The 17,071-nt window shown below is 26.0% G+C and overlaps 1 protein-coding gene across 1 annotated transcript in view; it reads left to right on the top strand.

Moving 5' to 3' along the window:
• LOC136090102 (uncharacterized) overlaps positions 1-15,508 on the top strand; it is a 42,586-nt gene extending 27,078 nt beyond the window's left edge. The window contains exons 4-5 of the mRNA XM_065816205.1: positions 7,971-8,885; positions 14,990-15,508. Coding sequence (XP_065672277.1) covers positions 7,971-8,857 — 887 coding nt within the window. The 3' untranslated portion in view covers positions 8,858-8,885; positions 14,990-15,508. The remainder of the gene's footprint in view (positions 1-7,970; positions 8,886-14,989) is intronic.
• The last annotated feature ends 1,563 nt before the right edge of the window (positions 15,509-17,071 follow it).

Here is a 17,071-nt window from a genome sequence, read left to right as displayed (position 1 = left end):
ATTACAAATTTAGTTTTATACTTGTTACAAGCAGATGTTTGTAATGTTAATGTCATAAGAACATATACATAACAAGCATCATTTATTGTGCCGTGAAAAAATTTTTTAGGTGAGCGTTGTCTTCGGGGTTTTACACAAGCTATTCATTTATTTATTAACAACATTACTTATTTGATAAAAATATTTGACAAAGAGCTATAAAAAATTTTACTGCTTATAAAAATTCTTTTATATTTTGTCTATTGTAATAGGATGCAGGCATTTTAAAAATTATTACAACAATCAAAAATTCCACAATAAAAGTGAATAATATGATAAAGTAACTAATATATAAAATATATAATTCATTGCATAAAATAAAAGTTATTTTGCAATAATTTAGAGTGTAATAATTTTATATTTTTTAGTTAATCCAATCTAATCAAAAATATTTGCATCGATGCTCTTTTTTAATTTTCTTTTTTTTTTTTTTTTTTTTGCAAAAACCGTGCCTTTTAAAAAATAATGCAGTTTATAATGCAATTTTTTTTTTAATATAAAAATTACTTTGTGTTTTTTATTTTAGTTACAATGATAATTATACTTTTAAGAAAAAAAACTATTCTTTTGCATGAACTATAATGGCTCTTGTAACTCAATTTAGGGGAGTATGGGCAAGAGGGAGAGCTAAAGTTCTCACTTCCTGCTGAGGCCTGTCAGGGTTGTATGTATGTATGTATGTATATATGTATGTATGTATGTATGTATGCATGTATGCATGTATGCATGTATGCATGTATGCATGTATGCATGTATGTATGTGTGTATGTATGTATGTATTTATGTATGTATGTATGTATGTATGTATGTATGTATGTATGTATGTATGTATGTCCTATCAGTAGTCCACTTATTTATATTTTTAGAGCTCCTGGATACCCAAAAATAGAATGAAGTAATCTTTTTGTGACTTTTAAATCCGGAGTCCTTTTTGGGACTCTGCATCCCTGATGTATGTGTATGGCTTGTGTAGATGTATTTGTAATACATTGTTCCCAAGCCAAACATATGCTTGTTGGATTCTTTGCGAATCAAAGAATAGTACCCATTAACAATGAGATCTGAAGAAGGAATGGCAGAATTTAATTTAGTCTAACTTAGAGCAAGCAAGTCTGGTGAATTTAGCAAGAGGGTAGATATAACTGATGGAAGGTTGCTTCGCAGACCACAAGTATTTAGATTATTAAAATATTTAGATATATTAAAACAGTTAGGTGGTGGGGATGGTTTTTTGTTTAAAATTTTAGGTTACTTTTGCCATGTTTCAAGTTTAAAGAGAACTCATTCATAGAGCATGGTTTCCTTAGCAATGAGCTATGCAGTTGTCTCAGTCCTCTTAATTAATCCTAAGTCATAACATAGGGCTCCTTATATGGCCTTGATGACACGCATCAAAAGCATTAACAGGGGCACCATCCTTGCGCAAAATGGCGCTGTTAATACTTTACAATTGTTGATGGAATCAGCCTTTCAGAGAGCTAACTTAGAGTTTGAGAAACCTTACTACTAGCCAGTCTCAGAATCATTAAACTAAGTTTTAGAGCTGTACCTTCATTAGGAGATAATAGGAAGAGTTATATAGTCGCAGAGGCACAAGCAAAAACCTATGAGTAGAGTCAAGAAGATCCAGTATTCATCATCATCGGCAAGAAACAATGTAACACAGGTTTACATCTATGCCAGCCTATTAGATGAAGTAATTCGAGGCTGGTTAGCAGAATTTTTCTGCCTACCCCTAAAGTCTTTGCCTAGGAAACCTCTGTAAGACTGTAGCTGGATGCAGTTAACATCTGCCCAAGGTGGGTATTTTAATGAGACATCATTTCTAGCCTTTAATTAACCAAAAGCCCCAATGCAGGGAATTTTTTAGTCAGAGTTTGTTTCTCCTAACTTTTGCCTTGAAAGGTACACTCTAATAGGCAGCAAAAACATTACATCTAACAAAATGCCAGAGACTAAGATGAGCTTAGGTTTTATAGTTAGAGTAAGTAGTTAGTTACTGAGTTCATTTGAATCAAAGATTTAAACAGAAGACAAATAAAGTAACTTACCAGTGAGTAAACACTGCATCAGTGGCTTTGACAGAACACAAAAATACATATATAAAGTAACTTATGGATAAACCAACACTGCGCCAGAGGTTTAGACTTAACACAAACATACATAAAGTAACTTACGGGTAAATGAACACTGCCCCAAAGGTTTAGACAGAACACAAACATACATATAAAGTAAATTACAGATAAGCTAACACAGTAACTAAGGCACCTCCAACTATATAAAAAACACAAATAAAATAAATAAACTAAAAAAATAATAATAATAAAGGCATGATCGATATTAAATAGTATTGATGACAGGAAGTGCACTCCTTCCAGTCTTTGCTTAGAAAGTGAATCTCACAATGCATCAGGACATGGAATAAGTTGCACTAGGTTACATGTTACCAGTAGCAGTGTGATCATGAAGACCATGCATCTGACTTGACGATAATATAATATGGTTGACAATAATAAAATACGATTATAATATAATATGATTAACAATTAAAAATAGCTCTAAGTGAAAACTTCAGAATATCAATAAAAGAGTAAAAGATAAACAAAAGCTTTAAATAAATTAAAAAGACAATACAAACTCTTACTTGTATTTGTGATGAAATTATAACCATGAAGTTAAAAGCTGATTTTGTGTCTATTTTTTTAAAGTTTTCTTAAATAATAAATAGATTTTTTAAAATATATGATACTACATATATTTTTAAAAATCTAATCAAACCGCAAGCTGCAAAAGTGGTTGAGATGGATGATAAATAACTTTACAAATGCTATTAGCATTTCCTTTAAAAGCACCATCTTGTTTATTACTCTGTAAATCCACTTCACCCATATAACCTGCACTATTACCAACTATTAAAGATACATTATCAGACTTTAGAGCTATAGCTGAAATAGGGTGTTCATGGCAATCAGTTGTCATAGCAGGCCTTTGCTCATCACGTAGCATGTATCTCAGGTGTATTACTTGGTACCATACATTTAATATCTAGACCAAGATCTTCTTCAAAAATCTTAGCTCCGTCTTTCCAATGTTGTAACTTACCACTTTCAACACATGAAACAGTTGAACCATCTTTTGTACCAATAATACCACTAATTGGTAATTTATGGATACTCAGTGTTGATGCATAACACCATGTTTAACAATCAAATTTTTTAACAACACTATTTTGAAATCCAACAAGTAAAGAATTGTGTTTATCAATTTTTTGCCAGGACATGCATAATATACTTTATTTTGATATATTTGTGATATAATATATCATGATATATTTATTGGTAATTAGTAAGCCAAGGTCACTGCCAAGCCTTAAGCTGTACTTTTTATTTTTTGTTGCTGACATCTTATTATTGTTATATATATATATATATATATATATATATATATATATATATATATATATATATATATATATATATATATATATATATATATATATATATCAGGCCTTGTTTTAAATAACGAATGCTTAATGCATTTGCTTAATGTGAGTTTAACGTCATAAAATTCTCTTTATCTTTTTATTTTTTAAAGACATCAGAACTACCGCAATATAATAAATTTCCGCAAAATGTGACCATAAAAAAAAATAACTCAATTAACAAAAAACAATAAAGAAATGTTTTATTGGAATGTTTACTTTTTTAAAATTTTTTAAATTATTATTAAATAGTTAAATGAAATATTAAATTTTTTTTAATGTTTAACAAACTTTTTTTTTTCTCAACATTAATGTATGCATTAAAAAATTAATTTATTATTTAAAATATGATTTTTTTTTTATTATTATATCTTAGTTTTTAATTTCTGCTTTGCTACTAAAAAACAATTTTTTATTTTTAAAAAGTTAGGGAGTAAAAAATTAAAAAATTAACATTTTACTTACTTTACCAGTGATTTGTATTTGTATTTTGTATTGGTTTGCTTCAAGCGTGTTTGCGTTCAATATTTGCTTTTCAAGCAAAACAATCGATCGTTACCATAAAACAAAATAAAAATAAAAATAACATAAACAGCGATAATATAAAATATAATTTTTTTGTTTTTTGTTATTCACTTGTTTTTAATGTTCAATAGAGGTTTAAGGAATTTCTTTTTATTGCTATAAAAACTTGTATAAATAAATATACTTGGGCTTGCTAAATAAAAAAATGATACATAAAAAAATTTATCGCAACATTTAATTATAAATATTTCTTTTATGGTTTTCTTTTAAGTTTCATTTAGTAACTTTGTATACAAAGCAAAAATTGAATAAACTTGTTTTTTGTTACTAATAACAATAAACAATTTTATTATTGATTTTTTATAAAATTTGTCATTATTTAACAAAATATATAGTATACTATATATTTTGATAAAAAAAAGCTTAAGTTTTTTCATTAGTAAATAGCGCATATATCCAACATAATTGTCATTCAAACTTTTTTACATAATCGTCAAAGTGGTTTTTTGTAAAATTAATTACTTCTTTTATCTTACCGCTTAATAGAGTAATTTAAAAGTTAAAAAAATATCAAAGTTGCTTCATGTAAATCGCTTTAGGCGTACATAATTCGTACGTAAATTGCCGGCAACTTAACGCTTTAAAACAAGCGCTGATATGTATGTATATATATATATATATTTATATATATATATATATATATATATATATATATATATATATATATATATATATATATATATATATATATATATATATATATATATATATATGTATATATATATATATATATATGTATATATATATATATATATATGTATATATATATATATATATGTATATATATATATATATGTATATATATATATCATGGCTGTTTCAAACTGAGCTTAACGGCTTCTTGTTATTTTTTGAAAATATTGACTTAAGGGGTGTTACTAAAACTTCTATAACTTTTAAAATATTAAAGATAATTTTGTTTTGTAAAAAGAATAAAAACACCAATAAAATGTTTCATCTTACGACATTTAATGCATTTTAAAAAAACTTCTTTAAGTTTAAAAAAAACACGACAAATGATAAAGTTGGCTGAATTCAAGTAATTTGATGTTACTTTTTATCAAAAAAAAATCAGAAAAATTTATTTCTGATAGTTATTCTCAAATATACCCATTGTTTGACCATTATAAAAACAAAAAAACCTTACTTAATTGTTTAAGGATAGCTAAAACAGACTTTATTGAGGTCTGAAAGCAAACCGCACTTTTCGCAAAGTTATGAAAAATGTAGTTAAAAGGGGGATTAGCTGTTAAAAGACTACATTTTTAAACCTAGGAGTTCTTGTTTTAGAAACTTATTTTCCTAGGCCAATAAATTCATTGCATTGCAAAATAAAGCCAGATTTCGATTTTGGAATATTTAGTCAAAACATTTAAAGCTTAAGCATTTATTTTTTTCTGTGCATACAGTTCTAATAATATGGTGTTAAGTTGTTAATAAATAAACACTCACCAAGTCTAATAAAATAATTCATGACCAAATTTGAGTTTAAGTTTTTGAATTAACCTCGCTTTTGGTAGTAGAATTATTTTATAGCACTTGAATCTATAGTCTCTTCTCTCAGTAAATAAAGTGTTTGAATATACAAATAGCTAATTGAAATCTTTTGAAAATTTGTTTTTATTCCCATTAAAAACTGTTTTATAATCAGTTGGTTTACTGATAGGTTCTTTAAGTAGTAAACCATCTTTGTACATCCAATTGATATCAGATTCATACTTATGCTAAACCAGAAAAACAATTGCTCCACTCAATATTTTGATAACGTTTACAAATTCTTAATTTATTGAACTAAATTTTTACACCAACTTGATTTGAGATTTATATTCCATTCTTTAACCAGCGAGGAGGTATGTAGAGCAGAGGTACTGCAAAGGTAGAACTAACTCGTGGTGATAAACATCGAATGGATATGTAATATATCTATAAAAAAATGTTACATATAATGAAGGACAATACATTTTTTAAATTAAATACACAGACATACAAGATCATACCCAACCAACATACCAGTTGCTCTGATCACAAGTTAATATATAAAAGCTAGATTTTTACATACATTTGATGCAAGACTAGTATTCCATTCTTTAACCTGAGCGAAGGTATTGCATAGGTATCATTAACTTCTGAAGATAGGAACAGAATGGGCACCTACCTAATATATAAAATCAATATATTAAAAAATAATATTTTAAACTAACATTACACAAATATTAGAACAGAATAAAATTATCTTATATATAAATTAAAGATCTCATATAATTTATCTTACTTGTAAATAGTTTTTTTTGTTGTTGTTGTTTTTTATTTTTTAAATATTTTAACTAAATTTGATGACCACAAACAAGACAAAGACCTTGTCTATTTTTAGAATTTAAATCTGTAATTTCAGCTTCCAACTTAAATACTTGCATTTTAAATTTTTCTATTTGCTCCATATTTGTTTTATTTTCAGGAGTTAATTGATCAATTTGATTCAGTAGCTCCTGACTGTTATTTAAAGTGAAAAAGTCATCTGCATCTGCTGATTTTTTTTTTTTTTGGGTGGAGTTTGCACAGTTGCATTTTAAAAAATTCTTCGTTTTTTATAGCTTTAAAATTTTTTTTATATTTCTTTTTTTGGCGTGTTAACTTTAGGCACATTTTATCAAACTCGTCATTACTAGGCATATCAAAATCAATTGGCAAAAGCTCATAAAACTAAATAAATCACCTCTTATTTTAAAGACTGTCATTAAAATGGAAATGACATTGTTACTGATCTTATCTGTCCTAATTAATTGCTTAACAAAAGGAAAGTTACACCTATCTTCCCAACCATTTTTCCATCCAATATGTTGTTTTAGAATTTCCCTCTCAGTTGAATACATTGTTATCAAAATAATATTGACTTATTAATAAATATAATAAAAACAAATAAAATAATATTAATTAACAAATATATGCACTAGATAAAAGTGGATTTAACAACTTATCTGATATTAGTTTGATAATCCAAAGAGAAAAATTCGCATAACTTTGTTTACTTTTATACTTCAAAAATTGACTCGCCGAAACAGTTGTTTGGAGAATATTCGTTAATAAATAGTTTGGGACGTAACGCATAAAGATTATGTCATCGCAAAAAAACGTCAACACAAATGTACGCCTAAAACTAACAAGATTAGTTGTAAAACATGACATTTTTGAAAACATATTTCATAACATAGCTGAAGGCACGTAAAATAATTTTTTTATTTTCATTTGCATAAAAGGTTGAAATTTCGTTAACTTACGTCATCCATCAAAAAAATTACGTTTTGCATTTAAAAACGATCAATTAAAAAATATAAATGCTTTAAAAACAGTCTTTTTGTAAAAAATTCTCTAGGATGACGCAGGAATCTGATAGAATGGACATTTAGGGTTAAGTGTTCCAAATTTGAAATATCAAGCACAAAGCTATGTTATGAAATCTTAGTTGGCCCAACTCATGTTTTCCGGAAAATATGCGAAAATTAGAAAAGTGGTTCTAAATTATTAAAAATATTTTGGCAATATTTATTTTTATACCAATTAATATAAATATTTATTTAACAAGGAAAGATAGATCTTTTATATTTTTTTAATTGCAAGATGAAAGCGTTTATATAAAAAAGTGACTATTAATTTAAAGTTTGTGAATTTTTATACTTTTTATGCGGAAATACTTTTTTTTTTGATAAACTCATGATGTCACGCTCGTTTTTATATTGAGTGAAACAGCCGTGATATATATATATATATATATATATATATATATATATATATATATATATATATATATATATATATATATATATATATATATATGCGCATACACATGTATATATATTGTTTTCTTTAGAGCTGTTTGACTATGAGTTCAATTATGATCAATTGATAATGGCCCTCCCTGAACCAATTTCAAATAAAATGTTTTGTGATTTTACAGAAGCATCAAATTCTATAGATTGGAGGAAAGCATTACCTATCAAACAACCTGAATTCCAAAATGAAGACATTGAGTTTTGTTTTCTTGACTACATAGACACTTATTTTAGCAATAAAAATGAAACATATAACTATCATGTTTTTACATCTAATAAGTTGATTATGGTGCTGTCTGATCCTTTTGAAATTGATTTGAAAAATATCATTGTTTCATTTTTTAAAGATATTTTAAATAATGAAAACTATGTTTGTGCTGTATTACCCTGTTATCGTTTGAGTTTTCTTGCATCTATTTTAAAATGTGGTGATAAAAACATTAATGATGATGCAGGTAGACTAATTGTTTTTTTATCAAGTCTTTGTCTTGTCATGTTTTTTCGAATTGCTTCTTCAATGGAACAGATGAAAAATGAGTGTGCCAACTGCCAGAAAGATTTCTTATTATTTTTAAATGTGAACAAATCGGTTATTAAAAATAAGAAGTTGATTATGGTAGGGATAGTTGTTTTACCAGTTGAACGAAGTCAATTAGAAGAAGAATTTTATTTTCAATTCCCTCATGATTTTCGTTTACACAAAATTTTTTTTTTATGTAAAGATGATCTGAATAGTCTAGAGAAATTTGAAAGTTGGTATAGTTTAATCAAGACATATTGTTTGAGTAAAAATAAAAATTTAATTTGCAATGAACAACTTTTTAAAAAACTTATTGGTTCAGCAATGTTGTTTATGGCTCATACCGATAAACATTTTCCTTCTATTTATAATAATGAAGAAAAGCAGTTTTTATCTTTATTATAGCAAGATGTCACTTCATCAGTTTCACGAGGTAATTTTCATATTTTGAATTTTTTTCATTTCTAATTGGGTCATTCCATATCAAATCATCTAATAGTCCTCAGGGTACCACCTAAACTTTACTTCAAATTTTGACCACCCACAGTATTTGTGAAAAAAATAAAAACATCAAAATTTTAGTTTGATTAGCCAAACTGATCAAAAGTTATGATTGATTTAATATTAACAAAAATCAGAAAAATTTATGTACCTTGAGCTTACAGTAGATTTTTTTGATTTTTGACAGAACATAACTTTTTAAATCAAAAAAGTGATCACCTGAAACTTTGTATGTTAATAGTTTTTAACCCAAATAATGCAATTTAGCAACACATGAAACACAAGTGTACTAATTTCTTTATCTCTGATTTACATAACTCATAATACTGTCATAATCATTATTAGCAAGTTTGTAGTCATGAGCACTTCTACCCTTAATGGATAGAGCACTTATTTGACATATTACTTTGTCAAATGGAACCCAACGCTGACTTGATTGTGAATCATTAGTCCATTTTAAATTTAATTTGTTTCTATGCATGAATTTTACATTAACATCTCGGTTTTCATTACAAATCTCAATCACAAGACCTATGTACCATTCATCATCGTAAAAACATGCAATGTATTTACCAGGTTGAAAGTTTGAAGGATCTTTTTTTGCCAAGTTAATATTATTCAGCAAATGGGAAAAAGTTAATATTATTCAGCAAATCATAGACAATATTGCTAGAGATTCTCTGTAAAAATAATTTCTCTCTACCTGGTACAAAACTGTGATAGCTTCTTATGCCTGGGACTGTGCTTATCTCTCTCTCCATATCGTTTCTTTAGGTTAAAATAAGTTTCATGGTTAATGATGTTGTCACTTGAAATGTAAATTATGTTAACACCTTTAATGTTTTTTCAGCCCATGTAAACAGTTCATTTGGTGTAAGAATCTGGTTTGCATTTGCTGCTTGTAGACTCGCTTTTGCTCCTTCTCTTTTTATAGCTCCTCCTATTCGATCATCATTTTTGCCTTTGGATGCTGCAAAGGAGTGAGGCTCAGCATTTATATTGTGATCTTCAAGATGGTACATTAAGTTTAACAGACTTATGTATTTTTTGTACTGTGACACAGCATCATCACTGAAGTATTTTACTTTATTGATTGTGGGTAGTTTGATTTTGATCGTAAGGAGTAACTTTGTGAGAAAACAATGAACTGTTGTTTGGTCATGGCAAAGATGTTTAGATATTGTTCAATAGCATTTAGATTTGAGTTGATTTTTTTAATCTTTGTAATAAACAGCAAATGGATGTAAATGTGGTGGCGACAAGGTCATACAAAGTTTCACTTAGAGTTTCAATAAACTCAGTAATGCTTGTTCGTACTGTGACAAGTGTTGTTCAGTCAGTTGACACCTATTGTTTGTATGTGATCTGATCATCAAAATCAAGATCATTATTTTCAAGCACATTTCCAAGTTAGTCTTCAAATTTACTTTACTGGGGCAATTGGAACATAGATGGAACATGCAGCTTTGACTGTCTATATTACATATACATACTTTCATCAAATCTTTGTAATATATTAAATGGCCCTTAGGTAAAGCAGCGCACATCAACCTAGCATTTTGATGATAATAACATATGCAAGCTGAGTGACTTCCACTACTGTCAACTGCAATGCACCACTTTAGCCTTAGTTCACAGAACTTGCTGAATCCAACATTGTGTGTAGGGTATAACTTCTTAAACTCAAGATAAAGTTACTTTAATTGAAATAATATTTTTGTTTATGAACTTTTACATTATTTATACGCACAGAAACAAACTCTTTTTTTTCTGGGAAATTGTCTTGTGAACTACTTGGATTCATAAATTTCAATGACTTTTTGTTTAACAATATCTTTCAAAGGCTGTCCTATTTTTAGCCTTAGGTTTAGCAAGTATTCCTTTTTCATTTTTCAACTTTCAAGCTTTCTTATTAAGGTGTTCTGAAACTGAAAATATTTTGCAATTTTTTTGCAATTGACCAAATCTGAAAAAAAAAAATAAAAGGAAAAAAATGCAATTGACTATCAGGAGTTAGTGTTAGTAGTTGAACTTTTTCTTTCTTCAAACTTATTTTCATTTTATTTTTTATTGCATCTAACAGTTTGTTTAAATCATTACAGTTTATACATTTTTGCTCTTTTTCCGACTCTATATCTTTTAGGTCTATATCCAATGCTGACGATACTAGGTTTTCCATACTTGTTGCAATTTTTTTAACTTTTTGCTTTCCATATCCTAATTTGTCGCACCTACTTACATTTTTGAGTGGAGATATTTCCAATACTCCAATATTCCAATATAATATTCCAAAGACACACTCTTATTAAGAACTATCTTATCAAGGTCTGAACAACTAAAATCTTCTTCAGCAGCTTCATTTTGACTAACTTCTGTAGTTTTTTCAGGTTTGAATTCATTTATACAGTCAGCACAAACTTTTTGACCAGGTTTGATCTAAAGTTGATTTGCTATTGAATGTTGACTTTACACAATCCCTTGATAATTTTTTTCTTGTGGACTTTAAATGGATCACAATGGTATTTTTGAAGTATTTCATATCTAGAAATACAGGCTTTTTCATGATGAAAACATATCTCCTCATTTGGTTCGAAAGTGTATCCTATCCTTTAAATTAAAACTTCAATATCAGTATCTTTAAGTCTTATTCTTTCTACCATTCTACAATATGACATTTTATCACAATTTTCATTTAAAATTTTTCCCAAACAAAATTTTTCTGACATTTTTTACTAATCTAAAAATATTAAAATCGAGGGTTAAACACGTAACATTATAATTCAAAAGAAAAACTTTTTTATATTTTTCCAGTAATAATATCAGTAAAAGTAAAATCTTAAGTACAAATGTGATTAAAATTGTCCAAAATACAACCAATAAACTATTTATAGATATAACTATTTCTGCATACACAAAATTTTTTAGTTTTTGGTTCTTGCAATATTAAAAACTAAAATAATAAAATCCAGAAAATACTGTGCAGATTTAGATTTTAATAAAAACTCTTAAAGCAATTTAAGTATTTTACACTCAAATTATAACCATGTGAAAGTTATATCATTATAATTATATTATATGCATAAAATTAAACAAATACATATTATAAAGTCATATCAAATGAATTAAGTTAAGGCACTGATAATGCTATTTTTGGGAAAACTGATTATATTTATTCATAGAAAAATTAAAAATATACAATAAAGTCATAGTGCTACAATCATGTCATAATATAGAGTATATGTCTTTAAATTTTTTTGGTGATGGTCTATATATAGAACTTTGCCAGTAAAAAGTTTCATAATTTATTTTAACTGTCTACACTACTTTTTATGCCTCCAAAGTGAATGTAATTTATTGTATTTTTTTGAAAAAGTGATATTTTAACAGGCTGCTTCAAGTGCTAAAATAACTTTTAACACATAATTTTTTTTTTTTACAAGGGGTTTACTCTAAGTACACAAAAGTAACAAAAAATTGGCACAGCTTGTCTGTTTGTATTGAACTGTAGAACATTAAAATAGAACATCCAAAATTTTTTCTAATTTTGCGCTATTTAGCACTTTGAGGTACAATATCTCAAAAATGGTTTAAAATCAGTCAAAAACACTTAAAAAAATAGATAATTTGGGTGAAAAACTATTACGGTAAAAAACTTCAGGTTATCGTCTATTTTATTTAAAAAGTTACGATCTGTTAAAAATCTAATGTAAGCTCCAGATACTCAAATTTTGCCGATTTTGGTCAATATTGATTCAATTATAACTTTTAAACCGTTTAGTCAATCAAGTTGAAATTTTAAGGATTGTGTTTTTTTCATAAAAGCTATGGGTGGTCAAAATTTGAAATGAATTTGAGGTGGTACCCTGGGGCACTTTTGAAAAACTAGGCGACTTCATATGGAATAACCCAATTGAATCTACATTAGTCTGAGTTTTACACAGTGAAACAATGAAAATTTTTTTATTGGTTTGATTATATTTTGTGTTACTTTAAAAATATTTGGATTTAAAATTACTAAATATTGAAATTCAGTTTTTAATAAAATAAATTTTGATTTTTAAAAAAGAATTGAATTGTTTCAATAGCCTACCACATAATAACATCTAATCTGTAAAAATTCAAACAAAGTTTATTGTATAATATTTCATACTATTTAAAATCTTTTTAGTTTAAGTTTATAACTTTGGATCTCATTAAAAATGTTTTTTTAAACCTATTTTTTCATTAGATAAATTATAAAAGACTAATAAGTGAAGAATAGAAAGTGCATTCTTTAATAAATGCACTTTCTATTCTTAGCCATTCTTTTTTTTAAGTATTTTTTTTTTAGGTATGCGCTTACTTATTTTTTAAATAAAAAAATATTAAAATGATCAAAGTTTTTGCTTAATCTTGCATACTTATAACATGTTATCAAGTCATAGCATACTTGAATTCCAAAAAAAAAAAAAAAACTATTTGTAAAAAATAGGAAATCCTCCAAATCTACAAGAAGTGTAACCATTTAAGGTTAAATGGTTAAACAGCGCTGTTTGCTAATCAGCAAACTAAAAGCATTTCACAAGTTTTTGTGAAATGCAAAACAGCAAAAAAGTATACAAAGGAGACTTTGATTTGTATTGAAAGACTAATAGCATTTAATAATCTTTTAGAAAAATAATAAATATATATTTAAAAAATAGATAAAGTATTTTTTTATTGCTTTTTGAGTTAATGAATTTGCTGATTAGTTAAAGTTTAATAATAAAATAAAATTTATTAATAAACTAATAAATCTAAAAGTTAAAGTTTATTAATAAATATAAATAACTAATAAATATTTAAATTGAACTTTAATCTTGAGTTTTTACAGAAAAACCATTTTAGGACTTTAAGGATTTTAATAGGTAATTTAAAGAAAAAAAAAGACTCAAAGTAACATAAAAAAAAAATTATATTTGTGACAAAATGTTTTGATTGATTACCTAAAAAGGGTTATAAAACAAATAAATAGATTGCTTGTGGGTTAGTGTTTTTAAAAAAGACTATTTTAATTACAATAATCTTGACATATTAATGCATTAACATATTAATGCATTTACAACATTGTTAATATATGATAATATCAATCAACAACATAGAATCTATGTTGTTGATGGGTTAGTCCACTTGGTTATAAGTTGAACATAGTCTTATTAATGCAGAAACACAATAATAAAAAAAACCGAAAATTGAAAAGTTAGTCCACTTGGCCTTTACACCATTCATATATATATCATGCCCATGAGTAAAAATCTACATATAGTGTCAAGTTTTTTAGAGACATTCTCAATGATAATGGATTAGTTAATTGTATCAAGGTAAGTAACTCTTCAGTATTTTCAAGGACTTAATATTATTTAAGGTTTAGTGTTCTTTGAAACCATCACCTATGCATTTCTTTATCTTTCATATTCAAGACATTGTTTATCCTTTTAGCATAAATATTATGCCACAAAGATATTGAATGTTTAAAATGTAAAAATACGCACGGATATTTCCAAATACACATCTAACGTCATATATAAATTAGCTACCAATTAAAAAATGTTGCAAAATTAAAAGATACCACAGGTGACAATGTTACGCCTCATTAGGTCAAAATTTTACTTGTCAGTATGTATTATGTTACATCTTGGTTACAAAAAAATAACAAATATTTTGTACGTCACAAATCACATTTACATTACAATATGTAACGTAATTTAAAAATGTTATAGAGGTTAATAATCATTTGATTAGTTAAAATTTGTGAATAAAAAATATATAATGATTAATAATTCATTAAATTGAACTTTAACCCTAAATTTTTACAGAAAAGGTGTTATCATATAAAAAAAATTTTTTCGGAATTTTTTTTTTTACATGTAAATTAGGCATTGAAAGACTAAAGATTTTTTAACTAATTTTGAAATAAAATGAACTTGATATAATGAGTGAATTAATATAAATAATTTTTTGATATGAATGATTGGTATTGTTTAGTTTTTTTATGGTTTACAATTTTTATGGTTTTAGGTTAAAAGATGTTTTAAATTAAACACACTTAATAAAAAATGCAGCATTTTAAAGTTCAATGTGGGCAAAATATACTAGACAGTGCACACCTTTATCTGATAAAGTAGTTTGAAGGTTATTTTGAAGTATATCTGTAACGTAAGACTTAAATTAGTAATCTGGAAATAGGTTTGCAGAGAGTATCAAGCATCTGAATCCTTCTGAAAGTTCGATCTGAACACCCATTCAGCAAATTATGGGTTATTTAATATGTTTACAGTAACTGTATTATAAAAGTTCTGTTTTTTATTGTTGATGATAAGTGCTCATTCACTTTAAACAATTTGCTGATAATGACTCCTCTTTTTTTTTTTTTACAGAATTACCATGATTTTATTGAGTTTTTAGCATATACATTTTATATATAATACTCTTTTAAAACATCCCAATCTGTCTAACAGTATATATTTATATAAAATTTATGTAGTTTATAAAAACTTTTTTTTAAATTTTTTTGTAAGCCTAAATTATTCTGATTATTTGCTCATATAATTTTTTTATGTCTGTTTAGTTTCATATATAAATAATAAATCTGAATTTTTTAATGAACAAAATTTCTTGATAGGGTTAGGTTATTATTTCTAAATTTTTTCTCGTGAGTATAACAGATATTTTTTTTAAGTTATATTGTTAAATTAATCTTAGAACTATCATAGGACAATTTTAAGATTAATTTAACAATAATAAAATAATTATCTTTTTATTTATGTATTTATTTATGGTGTTTTGATATCATCATATTTTTTTAAAAAATATTTTATATCCTAATGATTGTTAACATCTTGCTAATCACATGGTTATCATCATGTGTCCAGTTTATTTTAAAATATGTTTTAAAATAAATTTATATGTTTCAAATAATTTAACCAGTAACCAGTAATTTTAACAAATATAGAAGTTTAAACAAAGTAAGTAACCACAATTTTAACAAATATAGAAATTTAAACAAAGTTTATTTCTTATAACTTTACTTTTAATTTTTGCATTTTATTTTTGAAAAATAATGTTTTGGATTTGTCAGACTGAACTTACAAACATTTAAAGACTTTTTTAAATTTGTATTTTTGATTAATAATATTTTTTTGATAAATAATTTCATAGAAATAGAATTGAATATTATTTATAATCTCTATTTATTCATCATACCATCTGAAGATTGTGTATAAACATGAAAAATTAATGATGAAATTGAAAAATTTATACTGGATCAAGTCAAGTATAATTGTTATAAAATGAGGATAGATAAGTGAGGAAAATAAAAGATTTAGAAATAGATTAATAAAATACTTTCAAAAATTAAATAAAGTGTAAATAGTTTTTGCTGATATAAAACTATCAAGGTTTAATTTATGTTTGTTGTTGTTGTTTTTGACAAATATAGTTTTTGCTTTGTTTTATAAGTTAAAACAAAATTCTTCTGAGTGTTTTGTTTTTAAACTATTGAGCTGTGTCAGCAAGTTGTTTAGAAAAAATATTTTTTTGAAATACTTTATATATAATATTGTTTAAGAAGTCTTTTAAATCAAATGTTCAAAAATCAAAACAAGAAAACTTACTTTGACATTTTTGTTATTTGCTATTATGCTTTTGTTATCTGAAAGCATATGTCAAAGTAGTTCAATTTATTTATTATTGGTTCAACTTATTATTTAAAAACTTTGGCATATATATAATTCTGGCATATATAAAATTAGCCTAATGGTCACACACGAGCAGTGTGTGACCATTCGGCTAAGGGAAGAAATGAAGTACATTAGACTAAGGGAAGAAATGAAGTACATTAAAATAAAGGAGGATTTTTTTTTGAACAAAGCACATTTTGACAGTTGTCAAGACAAAAAATAAAGATTAACAGAGGAATGATGAGTGAAAGACAGACAATGCACCTAAACAGTACTAACAATAATAATAAACAATAAATTGTTTTACGAACACTAATATTAACGAAGATATACAAAAAATATGTCACCAAACAAACAATAAATAAAACAAAAAATTGATTACAAAAATAAAAAATAAGCATACAGCAATGAAAGGCCTCAG

Source organism: Hydra vulgaris, chromosome 13 (genome assembly GCF_038396675.1).
Source record: "Hydra vulgaris chromosome 13, alternate assembly HydraT2T_AEP".
Classification (NCBI taxonomy): Eukaryota; Metazoa; Cnidaria; class Hydrozoa; order Anthoathecata; family Hydridae; genus Hydra; species Hydra vulgaris.
The sequence above is the reverse complement of the archived record's forward strand: the minus strand, read 5'-3'. Positions and strand labels throughout refer to the sequence as shown.